Here is a 25,275-nt window from a genome sequence, read left to right as displayed (position 1 = left end):
AAAATCAATATTCAACAATGTAAGGACCCAAGAAAAAAATTAATTTAATTATGATAAGGTGTTTAAAATGTATTTTTATTATTTTAGAGTAAATATGTCAAAATGGAATTGTGGTCTAGTGAATTTTATACAAACTACATGACTCACAGGTGCTAAATTGGAATCTTGATGAGGCCAAAAGTGGAAATTTATTTTTAACTTTAGTTTAAAGTAAAATTATTAAAATACCCTTATGTTAAAGAGAGAGAGAGAGAGAAAACAGAGCAAAGCATGTTTCTCTTCATCATTCTTCAGTCAATTTTGTTCAAGAAGCATCGAGAGAGAGAGATGGAGAGAGAGAGAGCTAAATCAGAGAGCTCCTCGGCCATCTTCATCTTCTTCATCCTTCGTCGTCTTCAACATCGCTGGTGCGTGTGTGCACCGATGAGCTTGAGCTTTGTCGTTCTTTATTTCCTGTGGCTGAAACCTTCTCTCTTTGTTGTTGTGCTGCCGTGTGATGCCATCGAACCTTCCCCTCCCTTCAGTTTCTCCCTTGTCCATCTGCTATTAATGGCCATAGCAGAACCTTTCCTTCGACAGTGCCACGATGTGCCTGAATCTGGTTTCTCCTCCCTTGTACAACTCGTGAGCCCTACCCCCTTTCTCTATTTCTGCTATTGTGATTTAAGTCTACTGTGGATAATGAAGTATAAAAGAGGATGGGTTGCTTGTCGGAGGTCCGTTAGTGAATTTCTTTTTCCTTATGCAGTATCGTAGACCCCTTCCCTTTCTTCTCCTCTGCTCATGTTGCTGCTGGTATGTTTTTTTTTTCACTGTTGATGTTGTGCGTGTGAGTGTTGGAATGGGTGAAGTTGTGAAATTTCCTTCCCTGTGTTACTGTTTGTGGTTGAGCTTGAAGGAGTGCAGCTTTTAGTTGAGAGAATTATGATTATGGCTTGAGATTGTGAATTTTTCCTTCATTTTTTTTTACTAATTGCGTGGAATGTAAAGTTGGAAATTTTATTTTTTGAGCATAAAAATTTATATATGCTAAAAGATTTAAATTGGAGAGTTGGATTATTTCAATTATTGTTATTAAAAGATTTGGAAAATGACAGTTGAAGAAAAGGAAGTATGGTATTGGTTAAAGGATTCATGCCCATAAAGTGTTCGATAAAATGCTAGTTAGGAGAAGTTTGTTTAATCTTGCATTTTTGGAAATTTCATTGGTTCTTCGGAGAAGTATGTTAGTGTGGGTTTTATTGATCTATGAACTAACTTGAAGGTTGTAAAGGAAATTTGATTGTAAAATTAGCTTGTAACTATGAATTCTTGAGATTGGATGATTGTTGATAAATTATGTGACAAAAGGTTTGATTATTACAAAGCCTCTTGAGTGAATTGGGAAATTAGTTATGTCCATAATGAAACTTTCACGTAAATCTTGATTCCACAGTTTTAAATTTATAATCATCATATATATATATGTGTGTGTGTGTATGTATGTGTTGATGTTAGAAGAGAGTTTTTGAACATAGTTAGAAGTTTATTGAGGCCCTAACATATTCCATATATAGGGAGATGGGAAGAAGAGAAAATCAATTAACGTGGTAAGAAGAGAACAATGTACTTTGAAAGCACTTCAGGTAAGTGAATAGCACCTCCATTATTTTATCAAATAAGAGTATTTCATTTTTGAAAATATTACATTTTTATATAAATCATTTTTAACAACTATGATGATTATTAAGTACTTTAGTAATTAAATTATTTTGGTTTTGGAAATTATAGAATGATGATGAATGTTAATTAAATTATAGTGTGTGTATGTATTTTCCTTAAGAAATATACTTTCAAGATTGAAGAAGGCATCTTTGTTTATTTTCCTCTAGAAATTCTTAGTTACTTAACTATTGCAGGCTTGTACATTAGCTATGAAGTATTATTCTGCCAAACTTTGAGATTTGAAACAATTCATGCGAGTTTGGCATTGTGAATGAAAATTTTATTATAGTAATGATTATTTTTCTCGCATGTTTGAAATGTGATTTCTAAGAGGATTTTATACAGAACACTGGTTGCTAACGACAATTCTGTTAGCCCTTGGCGCACCTTAGTTAATGACTAGCTAATTTGAATTTCATGAGTTATGTTCTCACATTTGATATTGGTAAGTCTTGTACTTGCATTTGTTTTTGTGGCTTTGAGCCACGTTTGGTTAGTATTACCCTTGTGGACTATGTGTCCATATTTGTTTTCGTGGCATAAGTTGCGTTTGGTTATTTTACCCTCGTGGATTGTGTGTCTATTTTTATTTCTTGTTCTGTTAAGTCCTCAAAATTTTAAGTTTTCAATTGACTTGTATAAATGAAATTTCAATAGTTTCAGTTAGTGTACTAATTTGATTTTACATATTGATAGTTTGTTTTCTTCCTGTATGATAGAATAAAGTAATTTCAATTCACTCTCATTTTATGGTTATGAATAAGATTTACAAATTTATTAAATTTATTATATTGAATAATTATCCTTTCAATTATTTTACCTAGTATTTGTTTATTATTATTATTATTATTATTTACTCTTTTAAATTCTATCTTTAGGGATACTATTCATTGGTAAATTATTTTGATCTCATATTCATTAGTTGACGCTGAATCTCTTGTCTATCATTGAAAGGCTAGCTTCTATACTGGGTAGATATTTATTTTAAGAACGTCTTTTCTTTTGATGTGTATATATTTAATTATGTGTTTTATTTTGAAACTATAATTAAGGTGCTCCAAATTAACTATAGATGTAATTTTGATTTGTAAATTTATATTGAATGTCTGTTGTCGAGGAGTAAAGCTCCGTACCATTAATTTGTTTGTAAATAGTGGTTGTAGAGATTCATAGGGGTCCTATTTATAGAGAAAGTTCTACGAAAATCCCTGCATCCAGTTTAATAATCTTTTATTTGTATGAAAAATGTTACTATGATTTCCAATCCAATTTCAAATGAATTAAGATATTAAATTAGAATTTTCTTGATCAAGGCTTAAGAGATGTGTGTTTGTGCATATATCTTATGTCGGTCACATCTACTTTTAGGGATGTGACAAACAAGCACTAGAATAACTAATGGAATGCTTTATCAATTAAGACCGTGGTTTGTATACAGAATGTCTTCATTGGTTGCTCGATCTTCAAATATTGTATATATTCTAAGGGGTGGTTTTTAATAAGTTGATATATTAGGCAAGGCATACTTTACAAGTGGTTTTAGAAGAGGGCACCATTTGTCAAATCAAAAAGATATTCGATCCCCTTTACCTACCTTCCAGCCCACTTAGGTTGTGAATTGGTCCCAAACTCTACATATACTAGACCAAGTGTAGGAGCAAGAGTTGGTTTTGCAAACCATAGGAATGGTAGGGTTTTGACATTTATACTTATCACATAGAACTCAAGCCTGGAGACAATAAGGCTTCATAATGATACCCCAGCAAAGCTTCATAATATATGTCATGTTTTGACTTTTCAATTTTTTGAAGTCAAGGCCACCATGCTTAGTTGTGGCTTCTTGGAGCCATTAGTAGAATCCTAATGGAAGTTACGAGAGTGAGTTTCCATATCAGATAAGATATTATCAGGTAAGAGCATAGTCTGCATAGTATAGCTAAGAATAGAGGATAGAATTGATTTTATGAGAACAGCTTTCCCAGCAATATTGAGATAGCAACTTTTCCAATTAGATAGCTGAGAATTGATTCTTTCAAGAAGGGGAGTGAAAGTTCGTTTAGAAATTCTTTCATGTGTAATAGGAATCCCTAAATATTTCTCAAGGTTTCTGGTCATTAGGATTCCTAATTCTTCATTGATCTGGATGACTTTATTGATATTAACATGCTTAGAGCAAAAAAGCTTGGATTTGGAATTGTTGACTTTCTATCCTGAAGCTTTACTAAAGTTATCAAGGCATTTTTAGATGATCCTTGCTTGATTAAGGGATGCCTCTATAAAAAGAAATAAGTCATCAGCAAAAAATAGGTGAGAGATAGGTTGACCATTAGTAGTTAAGCTAATTGGCTTCCAATCCCTTTTGTCAATATTACTAAGTATGCTATGACTCATTCTTTTGATATAAAGAAAAAAGAGATAACGTGAAAGAGGATCTCCCTGTCTAATTTCTCATGTCGGAGTGAATTCATTATATGGTTCACCATTCCAAAGAACTCTTATACGAGTGGTAGTGATGGTTGTTATAATGAGTTTTCTAAATTTCTCATTTAGCCTGATAGTATGAAGGTATCATCAATAAAATCTCAAGAGAGTCTGTCAAAAGCTTTTTCGAGATCAATTTTGAGAGCTAAGAATCCCTTTCTCCTAACTTTTTTCCTTATAGAGTGAATGATTTCTTGTGCGATGATGATATTGTTACTGCTCTGTCTTTCTTGAAGAAAGCTACATTGAGTGTCCCTAATTAAATGACTCATACATTGTCTCAACCTATTGGAGAAAAGTTTAGTAATTATCTTGTAGCTGACATTGCATAAAGATATCAGACGAAAATCCTTCATAGAATTTGGCTTATCATTCTTAGGGATGAGGGTTATGAATGTGTCATTAATCTCACTAAAGCTAGTTGGATCATTAAAGATCTTCATAACCAAATGTATAATGCTATCTTTGAGATCGTTCTAGTAGCATTGAATGAAGCTAGCATGAATACCATCAAGATCGGGAACTTTAAAAGCTCCAATATCAAAAGGAGTATTTTTTTATTTCTTCCTCAATAATATCTCTATGGATAAGATGCAGTTGATGGGAGTTTAGAGGTGAAAAGTTCCTGGCAGTCATTAATTTAGGTTTGTCCTAAGCATCCTCCTTAAACAGGTTCTCAAAATAAGAAGCAGCTTGATTTGGAGGATGGAGTGATCTTGGATCCAGTTCCCATCTTCATCCTGAAGAGATAATACCTGATTCCTTTTCCTCCTAGTGATAGCAATAGTATGGAAGAGTTTAGAATTTCTATCTCCCCATTTTAGCCATTTGCATCTTGACTTTTGGTACTCGAGGAGTTCTTCTCGGAGAAGAGTTTTATTATAATCTTCCCAGAGAGATTTTTCAAGTTTTCTAAGAAAGCAACTGTCTTTAAAATTTTGATTGTGATCAGTTCCTTCCAGTTGTAACCTCTCTGAGGTTAAACCACAATTTACTCCAAAACATTGTTATCTGAAGTGTTAAAGATGATTTCACAAAAATCATTTCACAAGAATCCCAATCTCAACAGTTCAAGTCTCAAACATAATTTAGGGATTCCAAATTAGAATTTTAAAAACAAAGTGAAAGCTTGAAAATCAATTGGGACCCAAATAATGAGTTTTAGAACTCAAAAATCATTTCTGTGTAGAAAATCACATGTGCGTCGCGGCTTACGGTTCGTGTATCGTGGCGTGTCTTCTCTGTGCCATATGCCGTGGTGTATTGCATGAAATTTGACAGATCAGTGCTGTCATTTGACAACCCGAGAGGCAAACTTCCGACGCATTCCAAATCTCTGTCTGACATTCGATTGAGGTGGTTTCGGTGTCTATACGGAGCTTTCTCCTAGCTCTAGCTAATGGCATAGTTTTCATATTTAAATTCCTTTTCACAAATAAGTTGGACACCAAAACTCATTTTGACCACTCTTTCACAAAATCTCCCAAACAGGGTGTCCCAACTCAAACACACATGCTAATAGCCTACACTAATCCTCCAACTACACTTGATGGACTTATGCAGACTTGTGCAACACACCATACACAATCAAAGACACTTATATCACAAAGTCACCACTCAACCTTAACTTACACAAAACATAGAAGGGGAGGAAAAGTTGCATTAAAACAACCCTTTCATTTATATTTCTCAAAAATACATATGTTCCTACTTGCACAAGTATTTTGGCCCTATCCACGTGTTCACAACAATAACTCACTAACCCAGGGCACAAAATATACTAGTTAAATATAGAATCATGTAAGTAGTGCACCAAACATGACAATTAATTCTAGTTGGCAATTATATTAATAAATACACATGTAAATAGCAAAAGCGAGGGATATAGAGGATTTACTCCACCAATCCTAAGCCTCAGTATGTTTTCCTTGACTTGGATCCGATGAGCTAGTCCCTGAAAATATTGAGAATTGAGGGGTGAGTACAACCACTCAGTAACCAAGTTTCACTTAACCCTTACAATTACATATTAATTGTAAATAGATGCAATTAGGCAATGAAAAACATATTTGACATAACGTTAGGCCACGATTCATAAAACTAACAACCATGTGACCGGGCTTACCACAAAACACCATATCATGTTATTTCACAAAAACATAACATAGGGTCACAAAAGTAATAACCATGTGCCCTTAACACGTGCCAGACCACAAAACTAACAACCATACAGCTGAACTTATGTGCATGATCATGTGCCAAACTTATACCCTCCTGTTACCTCCGACACGAAACCGGTGACTATCATGTGGCTATGTCCTTCACGGACTAACTTAGCCTTCCACTTGTAAGGAGCTACTGGGTTATGGTTAACTCACTCACTTATGTGATTTGGTTTTCCCCAATACTAACAACCATGGAGTGTCGTACCTCTAATTTAGCCTCCTCATGAACCGATAGAGACTAGTTAGGTTCAAGTCCCTCGTAGAATAAGTGGGACGGTTTCGAATTAACCATGGGACAAGGGCTACCTCCCAATTCTAACAATCGGTGCCAAGGCTAGTTCCCGATTCTAACGATCACTGCCAATACCAGTGAATTTGTAACCAATCTACTCCTCTCACTAGGCAAACTCCCGCCAATGATCATGTTGTGCACATTTCACACATAATATGCATTTCAACATGCATTACTCAACACATGAACTCACATAACACATATACTCCGCATTTTAACACATCATTCATCACAATTCTCCACTCATAGTAATAAATCATAATTAATTTCATAAAATATCAAGGGTGGTAGAATTAAGGTTTTCTTTCCTAAAATCATTTGACAATCAACACTTTGCCTATATGCATCATCAATTAAAACTCATAAATCACATTTAACATTCAATTATAAAAATTAAGTTTTCCCTGATTACATCTAACCTTTAACTTGTTAAAGGTTTACCCCTTACTATATCAACTTCCCAAAGCTTCAACAAGCTTGAATGGTGCCAAAATGAACTTCTCTACAACTATATCACAAGGATATCATCATCATTTAGCTCTTTAAGCTTTATCAATATGAACTCCTCATATACTATTTTTATCAACTCATAATCAATACCCATTCTTACCCAATGGGCTTATTAGATTTCATTAATGCACATTATCATTAATAACACCTCAAACCATCATTAATGCACATTAATCTTTCCCAACTACCTATAAATACTAATTTTTAGACATTTAATGCTCTCATGGATCAACCACTTACAAAATCATTAATGTGGTGTTCTAATACATTAAATCACTCTCATTAATCTCATTTTAACTAATGGAATCGGACCCATACTCTTATGGACCGAAAATTCATCTCCCAACTCAAACCCTACCATAAACAATCATAAATGAGGGAGAGAAAGGAAGATGAAAGCACCACAATCTTATCTTGAGTGTTTGGGAGCCTCAATAGAACCCAATGTCGTGCCCTAATAGAGTCAAAATGAGCTCTTCGTTTTCTTCCTCTTCTTCTTCTGTTCTTTTTACGCAGAAATGAATCAGATATATCTGATTTTTGGCCATGCGCTGCGGCGCATGCTGCCTTTCGCCGTGGTGCATGGCACAGAGGAGCTTGTTACGTTTGAATTGCCTCGGTGCGCTGCGGCGTGGGGCACAAAACACAACTCTTCACTTTTTTTCATCCTCTTTCCTTACCTAGGTGGTCCGCCATCGATCCGGACCCACTTTTAGGGCTGAAAACATAACAATTTTTAGCAAGTTAAGCTCCTCTGGCCACATACCTCATTAACTCACTAACTACCCTCATTAGGTTAATAAATCAGGGTTAAAATTTCCCGGATGTTATACCAGTCTTCTTAGAATCCTTTTCTTATTTGTAGAGATGTTGCCTATATTATTTTTATTCCATAAAGTGGCAGAGGTGGCAAATTTAGAGGCACCTTCAATCCAGTCTTTTTGAACCCAAGAATCTTTGACTATAGATTGAAAGGAATCTTCGATCATCCAAGTAGTGTGACATTTAGAAGGCATTTCTTGAGCCCTGTAATTAGCTGTATCCTCAAGTTGGATTCTAATCGGGCGATGTTCAGAGCCATATTTAAGGAGATGAAAAGAATTAGCTTGATTAAATTTTAGTCTCCATTCTATATTATAGAAGCACTAATCGAGTCTTTCTTTAATGTTTCCTTTCTCCCAAGTGAATTTATCACCTTTATAATTAAGTTCAAGGGGATTGGATGAATTGATACATTGTTTAAATAATTTCATAGACCGCCAATTGTATTCGCTTCCACCACACTTATCATTGCAAGAGAGGTAAGAGTTGAAATCACCCATGACAAGCCAGGGATCAAAAATAGTATTAGCAAGATCAATTAAAGAATTCCATAATTGATCATGATAGCAAGGATTAGGATCGCCATAGACACAAGAGAGAAGATAAGTTGAGCATTGGAATATATATAATTGACAATCACCACATCATTATTCCAAAGCAACTAAATACCACCAACATAACTAGTGGCTTCAATGCAAATCCAGTCTTAGAAACCAAGCTTCCTAACAATGTTATCAGCTCTAGTACCACTAGCTCTAGTTTCAACAAGAACAAGAATTTAAGTATTATATTTATTCATTATTTCCTTTATTCATGAAGGAAAACTTTTGGCACAAGTACCCCTGCAATTCCAACAAATAATTTTCATAATTAAATAAAAAAGAATAAGTTAAGAAAGAACCTAGGACCAATGAAACATTGGATTCAAAAATGGAGTCATCACTGAACTCATCATCTTCCATATCTTTATTTATAGGAATATGATCATAATCTTCAGAGAGCAGATTATCATCATCACATTTCTCAATAAAATCAACCTCCTTTGTGTTTTCATAGCTTCTATGGAGAACAATTTGATTATTAATTTCGATGCCATTTTCAGCATTGAATTATGTCTCTTGGACAAATTCAGGTGATATGTTTGGGTCTGGAGGTTTATTCTGATTGTGGATAGAAGAGTGATTAAGGTTGGGGTTTGTAGAATTGTTTATAATTGAGTTTGTAGTATTACATTGATTATAAATGTTTGTATCAGGTGTATACAAATTTGTGGCTTCGTTTATGTTCTTAGACCTCAAGTTAAAATTAACATTCTTGGGCTTTTGAATAGGGCCTAAATCACGTTTGTTTCCTTTTACCACATGATGGCTGCGCTTAATGGACTTGCTTGCAATGTAATTAGGCTGATCCACATTATTTCTCATAAAGTTTTTATCTAACGTGCTAGGGCCTCCCCAATTAAAGCTTAGCCCAAAAGAGATTATCTTATTCCCTTTGCTCGCTTCATCTGATATTCCTTTTGCTTCATCTGCTTCTTCGTGTGCGTTAGCCCTTGCTCGCTTAGAACCTAATAAATCTTTCTTCCTCTACACTTGCCTGACTGGTTTCGGATTAGGCAGATTCGTAGGTGTAACATTGTGTTTTCTGAGCACTCTGTGTCTTTCGCTGCCTTTGCAGACTTGATCAAGATAGCTGTACCTCAATTTGTGGTTTGGGCAGGATTGCCATCGACCAATCCATATCGATAATCACATCCAAACCCTTCATAGGAATCCGAATCAAATCGAGAGTGGTCGAATGATTTTCAAATCTCACTTCCACATTCAAACATGCTTTACTAGTCATATCGGATGACTCAGATGGAGTAGACACTTTAATCACATAAGAATTCATGCAAAGGAAGTCTCAACCTCTACCATTCATGTCAAATAAACGAATGTGTAGCACCAAAATCAAACAATGCTTCAATTTTCTGCTTGCAGATGGAAATAATACCTTTCATCAAATTCGGTGACGCTCTTGCCTCCTCCTGAGATAGTGTGTAGACTCATCTTGGAATGGTAGATCTCTGCTCTGCCATCTTCACTCTTTCCTCGGGGCATTGTTTTGCCAAATGGTTGGGTTTCTCACATTTAAAACATGCCCAGCACTTGCTAGGATGTGACCGCCCACACTTAGCACATGGTGGTGATTGAGCTATACTCAAGGTCGGGGCAGGGATATTAGAAGCCTGTCAGGATAGTTGTGGAGTACTATAACTTTTAAATTTACCCTACTAAAATATTCCTCGAGTTTGTGATCCTCTAATAAAACTCTTCTTGCCCGATGCTATAGAACTATTTGGGCCGTAACCAGTCTTCTTGGAGACTCCTCCAGAAGGGCTTAGGGAGGATGAGAACCTCCCATGATTATCCCATCTCCTTTCTGCTTCTACTTCCCGACTCCTTCTTGCTACAATTTAGAGCCGATTACACATGTCACCATACGTGGTTACTCTTAGCAGAGCAATCTGCTGTCTATAGTCAAGCCTTATCTTTTCTAGAAGCCTCTTCGCCTTCCACTCGCTATCATCTGTCTCATTCAGATAAGTAGAAAATTTTGATAGCTGATTAAACTTCTGAATAAATGCTTCCTCATCAAGATCTCCTTTTTGAAATGCATGAAACTCGACCTCCTTCTCATCTTTGAATGTTGGAGGAAAATGATGATCAAAGAACATTTCCTTGAATTGTTCCCAAGTTAGCTGACGTCTATCCATTGGTCTTGCAAAATTCCACCAGTGTTTAGCATTCTCAATCAGATACATTGTAGCTATGATCACCTTCTGTCCCGTAGAGCACGATATCACCTCAAAGATGGTTTCAACTCTCTCTATCCATTTCTCTGCTTCTCCTTCCTTCATAGATCCATTAAAAGTTGCAGGGTTAAACTGGGAGAAAGTCCTCCATGCTCGATTAATAGCCATCCCCTGAGCATCTCCATCCATTCTAGTCCCAGAGGATCCAGGTCTACTATCGAAACCATAAGATGGTCCAATCTGCTCTCATGAGCTTCCTCTTGTCTCCTTTGTTCCTCCTCATGACCTCTATTACAGAGCAGAGCGTCGTGGTCTTGAACAGTTCTCTAAATATTCCTCATCATGTCTCGCATCTTTACCCTAGGACCTTTGTTGCTGCTCTACTTATATCTCTGGCTATACCTCTAGTATAGGCCTATTATTCTCTGGTAAATTTTCAAGTGGATTGCCATCATTTCGGGTGCTTCTTCTAATCATTTTTCTCCCCTCTTAAGGAAGAAACCAAGTAGAGAAGGGGAATTAGTGGGAAAATAAAGGAAATGAGACAAAGGGAAAGAGTGGTGTACATCTTGCCAACTAATGAAAATGAATGCAATGGACACATCACCACAAGAAGATCTCAAAACTCAAGAAACTGATACCAAAATGTAATGTGTACCTTGACATTACCAAAATTCACCACACAATCACAATAAACAATCGTAATTAGGAGCAAGGATTGCTCCTAAGCTCATATTATATATATATATATATATATATAAGGGTTAAAACTAATAATCTTTTAAAAATAATTGTGAAATATTTGGGATCCCATAAAAACCCTTCAAATTTGTATTTTGAGCTCAAACTTAATGATTTATAAAGGTATTGGAAGCATAGAAAATTTTTGGGAAGCAAAACGCTTCAAAACAGGGCCAAAAATGTCATTTTTGTGTATTTTGGTCCATGTGCGGCGGCTCGTGGTCCATGCACCACAGCATGTCGCACAGAAAGGCAAGTTTAGCTACTGTACTGTGTGCCATGGCTTGCGCGCAATGCGTCGCGATGCATGTGTCCATGACAGTAAAATGTTGTCATGATAGCTTTTAGGGACGAACTTTGAACGTATGCCATTTTCGCATCCAATGTTTGATTGGAGTGATTCAAGTATCCATGTGAAACTTATTCAATAAGCTAACTAATGGTACAATTTTCATTACAATCCAACACCGTATGAGAATTTTAGATGCTCAGATGCAAAAGTCAGTTTTTAAAGCGATTTTCAAGCATCCAAGTACCCAAAACTCAAAACTTATACCATTAACTCATTTTAAGGCTTGAACCAAGTCCAATGGATCAAAGTACACCTGATTGAGCATTCAAACACACCAAAATATACCAAACACAAAATTTGGCCACTTAATGCCAATTTCACCCAATATGACCAAAATACAAAATCAACACCACATACACTATTTGGCCTCTATTACCACATAATACACCACGTATACATTGTCATCACATATATAAAACATTCCTTGCTCTTATATTAGTATTTTAACCCATCACCACAAAAATTGCCACATATTCACATCATATACAATATTAGGCTAAAATACAAAATAACATAGTATGAAACAAGTGCAACCAATCAAAATGCTATGAATTCCTAATTGGCAACATATAATATCATTCATATAAGTTTATGTGCACAACTCATAATAAAATCAGGCTTTATAATGATAAAGTAGCAAATATGCTAGCTCTTACCCAATTCCTTCCCTTGTTCAGTCTCAGTAGTAGAGCATGTAAAATGACAACCACAAGGTGAGATAAAAATCTCAGTAACTAAGATAATCTACATTATCGATTAACATGCCAAGTGATAAAAAAGCCTTAAAATAAGCATAATAAACATACCATATAAAATCATCACAAGTTACATGCATGATCACTAACCATCCAGTCCTCGAATACTCCCGACCGAACCAGTAGGCTATTTCATAAAACCAAACCACATGTATGGTCCCCAAGCTCACCATCTATGGTAGGACTCCCCGGCCAAGGTGTCTTAAACCACTTCTGGACTACTAGTTCCCCCTATTACAAATAATTGGGATGTCGTTACTCCAACACCGCATCCTACGAATGCTAAGGAACATATTCTCCAACTCCGCACCCTTTTGGGTACTAAGGAGAGTAAGTCTTCAACACCACACCCATTTTCAGGCCCTAAGGAGAAATATGAGTTGCACCTAGCGTCTCAGGGTGCCAGCAGTATCATATGGACTTAATCTTCACTAACTCTATTAGGGTAACCTCCTACCTTCTAATATGCCATATTTCCCTACATATCTCCTCTTGACCATGCATAAACTTTCTAAACAAATATAACAAATCTTACCACTTCAAAAATAGGAGTTTCACAAACCAATACTCCACTCATTTTCTAAAATAGTTAACTTTTACCAAAATTCATATATATATACATGACAAATCATAGAAAAACAACTTGAGAATAACTTATATAAGGTAATAAATAATGCAAATTATTTAGTTAACTCAACTCTTTTGTCACTAAAAAGGATTACTCGTGGTACTAAATCTTTTTTTGTGTCAATGCAAATCTTCCCATACCACAATCTACAATAACAAGTACTATATGTCAATTTTCAATTAATACAAGTACTATTAGCTGTCAATAACATCCCAATTCTCTCACTTCTCACTCATATGCTCAACAAATAGGCTTGTCAAGATTATAATTTTCTCACACAATCCCTTCAAGCGCCTTCTAATTCTATCACAACATAACATTTGATATCTCAACTTGTCACACCTCAAAACCCTATAATCAAGCTAGGGCTTTATCAAATTTTCACTAAACAACAACTTAACTTCATATTACCACTTATCTTCAAAATTCTCCCAAAATGATGCCTTAGCAGCGCCCAAAGCTCCCCTTCATGTTCTAGGTTTCCCACCATTAAAATTAATTTTTTTTGATGATTTTTGAAATTTTAAGTTGTTTACTGTGTTGTGCGCCATAGCACACGCCACACAAGCTGCAGCTCACGACGTAGTAAGAAAATGTTAATTTTTCTCCCCTTGATGTCACCCAACTTGATCCGACTTTCATCCTAACTCAATTTAGAGCCAAATATGACTCAAAAAGCCAATTAGCAATTCAAAAACATAATTAAATTAATTAATCATCTTTTTAACTAATTTATCCCTTAATTGGTCAATTTTTTCATATTTAAAGTTTTCGGATGTTACAAAAGACAAGGGAACCACCACAGGATTGATAGAATCAAAATTCAATATTTCTTAAAAATTTCAAACTTTAATTATGTCTCAATATAAAATTGAGGTACCTAACACGTCAAGAAATTTAAAAAAAAGAATTTATAAAATACTTACCCTGTATTGTAAGGTATTAAGAATAACATACTTTTTCCAACTTCTACCTTTTCTATGAATATTTCTTTTACAAGATTTACTTGTTCAGATCCACTCAATGTCGACCCATGACTAATGTCATAAGGACTAATAAATGAAAATCTATTCTCTGTCTCCGTGTCTTTCAAAAAAGATATATACAAGTGTTACTCCCGAAAAATGCGACGTGGACGACACACGAGCTGAGGTTCTAACCTTCGCTACGGGAACCAGATGGAATGAGGAGTCGCCACCAAGATTTTGAGAGAAATCTTGAGAAACCGTTTAAAAAGAGGATAAGGATGATATGCGAAAATAGAAACTAGGTTCGGGAGTCGATTGAGTGTGGGGAAGGTGTTAGGCACCCCATAACACCCGTTCGTCAGAATGGTTACCTAAAGTTTGTTGTGTTCTTTTAATATAGTTTTATAATTATTTTAATTATCCCTTTTATATTTATGTGTTTCAAAAATGATAAGAATTGAGTGAGAAATATTTATTTATTTACGAGGGAGGACTTGACTCAGAATCTGACTCTGAGGTCTACGTATCCTGTGATGGGGATCAAAGTCCACATAGTTCAGGCTTGAAAATTATTAGTAAAAATATTTTTTTTGAAGAGAAATTAATTAGAAATAATTCACCATTTTGTAAATAAAATAATTTTTGAAATTTTGATATGTGTGTTTTAAATTGTAAAAAGTAATTTAATTTCAATTATCTTCTGAATTTTTGAATTTTTGAAATAAAGAAAAGAAAAGGGTTAAAAATTATTTTTCTTTTATGTTTTATGATTGGGAATTTTAACTTCTATATCTGCAAAAGCCTTATTGGTTCATACGGTAATGCAGTTGTTCTAAATATCTACGGAGATTCTAAAATCTCACACGATAAAAGAATTTAGTAATTTAATTTATTTATATTTTTAAGTGTTAGTAATAATTGGTTTAAGTATGTATATATATGTTTTCAAAAAATTTTAATCATCATTCCTATAAAGCCTTATTAGCTTGTACGGTAATATGATTATCCTAAATATCTGCTGAGATTTTAAAATCTCACATGATAAAGAAATTAAATTTATTTAAATACATTTTTAATGTAATTAATTTAACATATAATATATATATATATATATATTAAAAACTTAGTCGTTATATCTTCAGAGTCTTATTGACTCATACAATAATACGATTATCTTGAAAGTCTATGGAGATTCAAAAATCTCACATGACTGAAAGATATAATTGGTAAATATGATTACAATTTAAATACATTAATTTAGTTAGTTAATTTTCTAAATTGTGTATTATATGATTATTTACAAAAAATTATTTATTTATTATAAAATTAAAAATCACTATATCTGTGAGGACTTATTATCCTACACGATGATGTGATTAATTTAAATCTCTACGAAGATTTTTGAAGTCTCACATGGGACTTAAATAAATTATTAATTTGGATTATAAAAGAAAAGTTAATTTTAATATATAAGTTTTTCTCTCATATCTGTGAAATCTTATTGATTTACACGACACAAGATTATCTTGAATATCTACAGAGATTCAAAGTCTCACATATTAAAAGGATTAAATAATATTCACTTTGAATATATTTTAATGTGTAATTATATAACACATATTTTTTAATATAGAAATCTTAATCGTTATACCTGCGAAGCTTTATAGATTCATGCTGTAGTACGATTATTTTAAAGGTCTACGGAGTTTCAAAAATCTCACATGACCAAAAAATATAATTGGTAAATATAATTATAATTTAAATTCATTAATTTAATTAATTAAAATTATAAAAAAATTTATTTTATTTAAAAAATTCATTTATTTATTTACCATATAAATTGTAAATCACGATATCTGCGAGGATTTATTATCCTACACGATAATGTGATTAATTTAAGTCTCTACGAAGATTTTTGAAATCTCACATGAGACTTAAATATTTAGTATAAAGAGAGAATTAATTTCAATAATGGGCAATATATACAAATTAATGATCATGACATCTGCGACCCCAATAGCAAATAACAAGCAAGAAAAAATTATGCAGGGCATGTAAAAGAAGAAATCATAACATTGCAATATGACAAACACAAATAGTCACCATGGAAATTATGACTGTAACGAAATGAAACTCCAGGGCCACAGGTAGTAAAAATTATCACTGCAATTATAATAATTGTTTCATCACAATCAATGGGACATAAAACAAATTAATAATTGTAGAGACAATAAAGTTGAAAATAATAATTTGTGATCCAGAGTCATGAAGTGCATTATTTAAAAACTTCAAAACAAAATGGCACTGAAAAACCATTAATCTGAACCACCATAAATAATCAATCACAGTTAATTAGACCATGAAATCAACACGAAGCCACTTTTAATTTTTATATTCAATTACTAAAGTAAAAGCGAAATAATAACAAGTTAGTCCAAACCTTCATAGATAGCAGAATCTCACTTGAGGACGAAGCCATAGCTGAACGCCACTAATGCTCGGTCTAAGCACTCCTATAAATAATACCTTCACAGCTTCAAGTGAAAACCGCAAGAAAGGAGATGGTGGTGACGTTAACGAGATCCTCTTCCCCACAGCATGAAGCTCTGTATCGTAGCTTCCTCTTCACCCTCCGTCTCTATTTCTCTCTCTTGCTCTCCCTCCAAATTCTCAGTTCTCTTTCAAGCTTCTTCTCTGCGTCCCTGGCCAAAATGTTTCTCCTCTCATTTTTTCTCGTCTCCGAGCTCTTCTCTCGGTCTCACTCTTTTTTTTCTTTCCTCCTCCTTGCTGCGTCTGTTCTTCGTCCAACTTCCCTCTATCAGTCTCTTTTTTTTTCCGTTCAGTCTCGCTTTAGTTTTTTCTCTTCTTCCTCTCGTTTTCGTGCTCTGTTTTTTCTTCCGTTTTTTCCCTCCTCCCAGCAAAAATCTGGTCTCTCTCTTCTCTGTTTTTCTGGCATTTTCTCGTCAATTTTTCTCTCCTCCTTCTCTTCCTCGGTCTTCCTCTTCCCTCCTTTTCTCATCCATTCCTCTCCATTTTCATGCTCTGTTTTGAACGTTGTCCATGCTCTATTTTTTCTTCCCTTCCTCGGTCTTCCTGTTCTCTCCTTCCTCAAGTTTTCCTCCCACTTTTGGTCTCTCTCTCTCGTTTTTCCCTCTCCGTGATCTCTCTCTCGTTCAGTTTTTCTTTCCTCTGTCTCCTCATTTTTTTTTCAGTTTCAGATCCCCCCTCAACACTCTCGTTCTGACGTGCCTTTTAAAGCAAGAATAGGGAAGAGCTTGCATGTGAGGAGCGAGCTTACGTGCTTCACCTTTCTCACTCTGCTCTGCTGTGCATGCATGCGTCTGATCTCCTTCTGCGTTTCTGTCTTTCTCTGTGTTTTCGTGTGTGCATGCTGTTGTGTGTTTTGCTTCCCTTTTTTCTGTCGTGTCTGGTCTCTAATCTTCTAGTCTTGCATGTGTGGTTGTGTGGCTATCTATTCTACTTTTTCTCTGTGCCGAAGGTGTGAAATTTTTTTGTTTTGGCTGTCACCAAGCCTTACATTTTTTTTGTTTCTAATTTCTTTTCTTTTTCTTTTTAGATTAACACACACACATATATGTATATTTTTTTTAAATGAAAAATAAGATTTAAGGAGAGAAATTTAACTCTCAAAAGTTGACTCGTAATATTTTTGAATGATTGGGATAATTTGGAGAGAGATTTTAAAAGATTTAAAAAGATTTTTTTTATTTTGTTAAAATATAATTCTAAAAAGGATTAAATTTTATTTTTGTATTTTTATATTTTTTGGTTATTTTTAATGAACTAAAAGAAATAAGATCCTAAGCAACAAAAGATTATCTATGTTAAAATAAAATTAAACCCTATTAATTATTTATTTTTTTTGAAAATATAATCCTAAAAAGGATTAAATTTTATTTTTTTTTTTTTTATTTTTTTGATTATTAAAAAAATGCCCGGATAAAATATGGTGTTCACAACAAGTACCTTGATAAATAACAAAAAAAATGTATTAAAATCAATCACAACAGGAAATAAAATAACCAATATTAAAAGATGTTATGAAACAACTACGTTATCCAGGTGTTGATAGTAAAAGCACTCACCCATTCTTGATTAAGTATTTTTACTATAGTATTACTATTAAGATATTCTCAACTATCTTTACAATAGATTTCTTCTTTAAATTTTATTCCAATTGTTTGGCCATTAGCAGTAAGCTTTGGCAAAAGAGATCGAAGAGCTTCACAACAATTATTAGGCTTTTTCATTTTTGAACCTCCATGAGATATACTTTTTTGTTTATGCATGGACTTAGATTCCTTAGAAATATTACCATGCGCTTCAATTATGTTCTTATTTTTTGATTTTGATTGAGTCTGTGAAAAAAAAATTAAGTCATATAATTATAATTACATTAAAATATTATAAGGAAGTGTGAAATATAATTATCTTATCAAATGACTCAATGAGATATAAAGGCCACACAACAAAAGTGCCCTCAGCATCTTTAACCAATACAATATCCTCATTAAGAGGTATTGGTAACTTGGCATCATCATTAATGTAAATGTCTATAGAAACTCACAATGTATCAGGGTGTAATGGAATTGTATGTAAAGTATCTTCAACGAAATTATAAACAGTACCCACAGCAACTACATTTTTTAAGAGAATTTTTGTGTGCAATTTGCATTTTGATTCTCCCTAAAACAAATAAGATATCTAGCGATTTATATTGTAAAAATGATAATAACCTTAAAAGTTATTTAGAAAAAGTATTACCAGAGGGAGAGTGGGATGGTTTGACATGGAAGTGCAACTATTTCTCAAACTAGGGCTTTCAACTATTGGAACCCTCATCAAGCCTTGCTACATCATAACATTCATTTGCTCAAATAATTTTTTATTTTGTTCTTGTAACTGATGATATTGTTCTTGATAATGTTGCTTGCGCATATTTTGTTTCAATATCTGTTGCTGAAATACATTCGTTTTCTCTTTCAATTTGGCAATGACACTCTTGTTTAAGCATCTTTGACCCCTGAAATAAGTGGTTTGGGTAATATCAAAACCAACCCCTCCGACATAACCAGGGACTTTTGGAGCATTTAATGCTCTGCTAAGGATGTCTTCATGACAAAATTGTTGTGCTTCTTTAGGCCTTTCTTATGACAAAGTTTGCTGTTATATATGAATCATAACAAATTATTTATAAAATGAAATCACGAAAATAAAATTTTAAATGTGAACTAAATACTAATACGTATATAAGTTTACTAAACTTGCCTCATATCTTCATCTTTAATTTCACCTTTTGAGTTTAATCATCCTTTGACCCACACTTCATGACATGTAAGTTGTTCACAATTTAAATTGTCCTTTTTTATCTACATATTAAAAAACAATTAATTGAATTTATAAATCACTCAAACAAGTGTAATAGTTGAATGTAATAATTATTGAATATAAAACATGTACTTTATCTTGTTCGATGAATGCGTATCCTTTTCTTCCCCTTCCGAAGCGATATTTTTGACTTTCAGCTAGTTGATGATATCACTTTCTTTTCACCTATTGAAATGCAAATTGAATTCATATTAATTTTATATAAGTAAAATTATATTTAATTGACAAAACCCAGAATTATTTACCTTAAATTCTTTCGTTGTGTGTGCTAGAACAATTTGATCCCATTCTTTTTGAGATATGATCCCATCATAAAGCTCCGGTGGGTGTTCAACGATATTTTTATTATCATCTATTAAATACCACTTGCAAAGATCTATATGAAATTTTCTAAGAACAACTCTGGCTTTTTTGAGGACATATGTTCTATGAGTCTCGTCAAGATTTTAAGAAAGGAAATAATTTAGATTGCAATAAGTGAAGAAAAAAATAGTCAAAAAGATCAAATATTAATGAATTTTTATAACTTGTTCCCATATGAACTCTTGTGCTCATTTGGCACTTTTCTCCAATTAGTAAATGTAATAGGCACATAGTCTCAACCCACAATCCCAATATAACTAATTAGTTTTTCTCCATTTGGTTTTATTGGCTGACCCTTAATATTTCAACCAACTTATAGCTTTATTCCCATGCTTCTATTTCTAATTAACTTGGCCATCACGGTTTTACCATGATGAACATCTCGAAACATTTTCTCCTTTATTACTTGAGGATCATCGTCATTTGAACTAGCGTGAGGCTTATCATCGCTATGGGAACTCATTTTCTTGCAAGTTGAAATCAATACATCAAAACATGCATAATAAGAAAAATGAAAAAAATTAAACCAAGTAACATGAGAAATCAAATTACTTTTTTGTTTTTTCTTTGTTTGATTTAGACTTGATAGGTTGACCCATATCTTATCTTATGATTATCTCTCATGTACAAGTGCTTCTCTTCAATTAAATCATAATCAAAAGATTGTATTGTCCCATGAAAAGCTGACGCTTTAAGATTCATATCTTTATGACCTTAAGCTTGATCATCATCTTCATGTTTTTTGTTTGATAAAAGTACAATAGACCAATTCTTTCACTTGTTGAGCTTGTTCAACTAAAATAAAAGGGTTATCTCTATACCCAACTTTAAATAGATCCACTTAACTAAATCCAAAATTCACTATAACTGTTAAATCACCTACATCTAAAGACAGGCATCCTAAGCATAGAGTAATCCAACTGCCATATATGTTCAATGACACTAAAGTATGACATTTCTGCATAAACAAGATTAGTATCTTTTGAACTGGATACATGTAAACCATTGGCAATGAGCGTTACTCCATGATGATGCACTGTACTTTAATCATCTTGTTCTTTGGTATAGAAAGTGTAACCATTGATGACTTAACTAGTGTAAGATAAAACTTGTAAACTCTATCCTTTAGTTAGCCATCTCAATTTTTTAGAAACATTACCTAGATACTTCTATGACTCCTCAAGGATGCGACTTTTAAACCACCTTACAAAGCATCAATTGTGTTCTTTTATTCCAAAATTCTCATTTTTAACACCAAACATGTCTTTCAGAATATCTTTGTGTTCTTCCACAAATGGCTTCACTTCTTCAATATTATGCAAAACATATAGGTGAAGGTGTTCACATTCAATTGCTGAAATGCTAATAACTTTATTTCCAATTATTTCTTTCCCTGATCTTCATCCATCATGGCAAAACTTTGGAATTCCTATAACATCAACGTTGGATAAATAATCTGTACACAATTCAGTTGCTTCTTTGACTATGTATCGTTCAACAATATAACCCTCAAGTTGATATCTATTTTTCACATAACCTTTTAAAATTTTCATGTAATACTCAATTGGGTACATCTATCATAAATAAGTTGGGCCACACATTTGAACTTCTTTAACCAAGTGAATTATCAGATGAACCATGATATCAAAGAATAAAGGTGGGAAATAAATTTCAAGTTCACATAAGATCAAAATAATTTGCCTTTGTAGGGCTGGCAAATTTATAGGATCAACCACTTTACTATAAATCATCTTGAAAAACAAGCATAAATTTGTGATGGTGCATCATACTTTCTTAGGCAAAATTGATTAAATACCAATGGGTAAGAAATTTTGAATGAGTATGTGGTAATCATAAGATTTAAGACCTTGTAACTTCAAATCTTTCATCGATACAAGGTTATTCACATTTGAAAAATATCTCTCTGGCACTTTAACACTATGAAGAAACTCAAGAAAAGATTTTTTCTCATGCATGGATAAAGTGTAAGCTGCTGGTGGTAGATAAGTATGATTTCCTTTCTCCATTAGACCCAACTCTTCTCTTATTCCTATAGAGACCAAATTCAACCTTAACTTCACACTATCTTTACTTTTTCCTGAAAACTGGAGCAATGTCCCAATCATACTGTCATAAATATTTTTTTCAATATGCATCACATCCAAAAAATGCCTTACATGTGAGGACTTCCAATATGGTAGATCAAAAAAAAATTGACTTCTTCTTCCAACCACTTATCGCAACCTTTTTTACAAAAAGTTTGCCAAAATGGTTGTCAAGGTCTTTCACTTTTTCAAATATATTCATGCCTGTCAAGGGCCTAGGCAGTTTCCCTTCTTTAGAGTCACCATTGAAAGCTTTTCTCCATTTCCTCCAGTGGTGTGTCAAAGGTAAAAATCTACGGTGTCTCATGTAAACATTTTTCTTACAATGATCTAACCATATTGAATGAGTGTCCTTTTCACATATAGGACATGCAATATGTCCTTTGATGCTATATCCTGAGAGATTGCCATAAACAGGAAAATTATTAATTGTGCTAAATAACATGGCTTTTAAATTAAAACTTTCTTTTCTATACCCATCATAAACCTCCAAGTTGGTATCCCACATTAGTTTCAAATCCTCTATCAAAGGAGCCAAATATCCATCTATACCATTTTTCAGTTGTTTAGGCCTAGAAATTAACATAGACAACATTATAAACTTGCGTTTCAGGCATAACCATGGAGGTAGGTTATAAATTATTAATATTATCAACCATGTGATGTGGGTACTGCTTTGAACATTGTGTGGTAGGGGTGAGCATTTTACCCATATACCCGTGTACCTGCCCATACTCGCCTGACCCATTCTTAAAGGGGTTAATCCGTACCCATAAAATGAAAGGAGGAAAATGGGTATGGCCGGGTGGCTACCCGTTTATCTATAAACTAGTGGGTGACGGGTAAGGCCTCAGGTGGCCCACACCCACCCATATATACTTATTTTTTTTAGTCATTTTTCTTTAATCAAAAGTTAGAACCCTCATACTCAAATTTCAGTCACTCACCATCTTGCCCTGTGTTGTGTCCTTATCACCTAAGCCCTAACTTCATCAATTCATCAAATTCGATCTCCTCCTTCACTGTTCGATCTTCAAGTTGAGCTTCACCTATTCACCTCCCCTTCGGCTCATATTGATAGCCCATATCCTATAGTTGATTCCGGACTGTCCCACTAGTTCTACGAGGAACTCAAACTTAACTAGTCTACACCAGTTCATGAAGAGGCTATGTTAGGGGTACAGTACTGGGAAAAATTAGATTACATTAGTGAGTGAGTTAACCCTAGCCCGGTAGCTCCTCACAAGTGGAAGGCTGAGTTAGTTCGTAAAGGACGTAGCCATATCATAGCCACTAGTTTCGTGTTAAAGGTAAGAGGAGGATATAAGGTTGGCATTTGATCATGCATATAAATCCGGCCATATGGTTGTTAGTATTGTGGTCCAGTTTGTGTTAGGGGTGCATAGTTATTATTGCGACCTCGTGTTGTGCTTTACAAAATAACACGATTATATGTGTTTTGGACCCGGTCACATGGTTGTTAGTTTTGTGAATCATAGCCAAGTTCCTCATATGTATTATATAGTGTGTTTGCCTATTTGCATCTATTTACAATTGATATGAAACTATATAGATTAGGTAAAACTTGATTATTGAATGGTTATACTTACCCCTCAATTCTCAATATTTCAGGGCTTAGCTCATCAGAATAGGGTTGAGGAAAAGCACCCTAAGTTGTAGGATTGTGGTGAAATTCTACTTTCATGCCTCTTTACGTTACTTGTGTATTAATGTAGTATACTTGCCAACTAGGATCACATATAATTATTTTTGTACTACTTGCATTATTATAATATATAATCTGTGTATTTTGTGCCCTAAGTTAGTGAGTTTTGGTTATAAACCCATAGGTAGGGTCAAAATACTTGTGCAAGTAGAATATGTGAATTTTGAAAGATTTAGAATGAAAATGATGATTTTGTGCAACAATTTTCCTCCCCTTATGTTTTTGTGAAAATCGGGGTTGAGTAGTGAATTTATGATATATGTGTTTTTCATTGTATGTGGTGTGTTGGATGGGTCCGCTAGAGCTCATTGAGTATGGTCAGATAGTTGGTATAGGCTTTTGGCACGTGAGATTGAGTTGGGACACAAAAGTTGTGAAATTTTTTGAAAAAGTGGTAATATAGGTTTTGGTGTCCAACTTTTTATAGAAAAAGAATTTGAGTGTGAAACCAGTGCCATTAGCTAGAGTTAGGAGAAAGCCCCTTGTAGACATCAAAACCACCTCAATCAAACGGAGATTTAGGACACATTGAAAGTTCGTTCCCTATGCTATCAAATGACAGCAACTGATGTTGTCAAATTCGTGCAATGCGCCATGGCGCATGGTATAAAGAAAGGTGAGTCACAGCACATTTGTCACAAGCTGTGGTGCACATGTCATTTTCTGCACGAAATCCTATTTTGAGTTTTAAAACTTATTGTTTTAGGTTCTATTTGATTTCCAAACTCTCGCATTGGTTTCTAAACTTAGATTTCAGTATAATAAATATTGATTGAGATTTGAAATGTTGAATTTAGGATTTCATTGCAAATGACTTGAGAAATTTTCTCTTTTATGAAACTTTTCAGGTTTGGCAATCCTTTGAGAGTTAATCCCTTAATTACCTTGACTTTGGAGTTAAACATGGTTAAGTAAGGGAGACCTTACAGGTCTTCTATGGCAACTTATTTACATATATATACACAAGTTTTTAGTTCATTACACAATTTCAAAGACTTTCCATGGCAACAACTCCACTATACTAGTCCTGTCTCTTTTTCTTTGCCCTGATCACTGCTTTATCCTATAAAAATGTAACCATAAGGATGAGATAATAATCTCAATAATGAAATAACTCACTACTATTGACTATCACATGTAACTATATGAAAGTAAAGCATAATATACCATTTAACATAGCACATACCATATATTCCATTCTAAATCTCATCAGTATAGCACATTTTACCACTTTCACTACTTTTCACCACTTTTCTAACATAAGCATAATCTCTACCATCTGAACCTCGAAATCACTCTGACTCGAAATCATAGACTCGCCTTAGACCAATATACAATCTCATTATTCTTGAGCTCATCTTTAGTGCTAGAATCACCCGGCTAAAAGTGTTCTATCT

General features: G+C 33.9%; 1 protein-coding gene across 4 annotated transcripts; it reads left to right on the top strand.

Annotated features, from left to right (window-relative positions):
• The first annotated feature begins 287 nt into the window (after positions 1-287).
• LOC129285367 (uncharacterized) lies at positions 288-24,354 on the top strand. Of its 4 annotated transcripts, none has more exons than XM_054921023.1 (4): positions 288-407; positions 525-624; positions 1,557-1,625; positions 23,785-24,354. In XM_054921023.1, the coding sequence occupies exons 1-4, from the start codon at positions 328-330 to the stop codon at positions 23,830-23,832; spliced, it is 297 nt and encodes a 98-aa protein (XP_054776998.1). In that variant the 5' UTR covers positions 288-327; the 3' UTR covers positions 23,833-24,354. The 4 variants fall into 4 exon arrangements, 2 of the variants coding, with proteins under 2 accessions (XP_054776998.1, XP_054776997.1); XR_008587172.1 differs by adding an exon at positions 749-795 and having other exon boundaries at positions 290-624; XR_008587173.1 differs by having other exon boundaries at positions 290-716.
• Positions 24,355-25,275: the final 921 nt, after the last annotated feature.

The sequence above is a fragment of the Prosopis cineraria genome, unplaced genomic scaffold, assembly GCF_029017545.1.
Source record: "Prosopis cineraria cultivar Desert tree isolate PC_DT_omini unplaced genomic scaffold, ASM2901754v1 PC11, whole genome shotgun sequence".
Taxonomy (NCBI): Eukaryota; Viridiplantae; Streptophyta; class Magnoliopsida; order Fabales; family Fabaceae; genus Prosopis; species Prosopis cineraria.
This window is presented reverse-complemented; position numbering and strand designations above follow the sequence as displayed.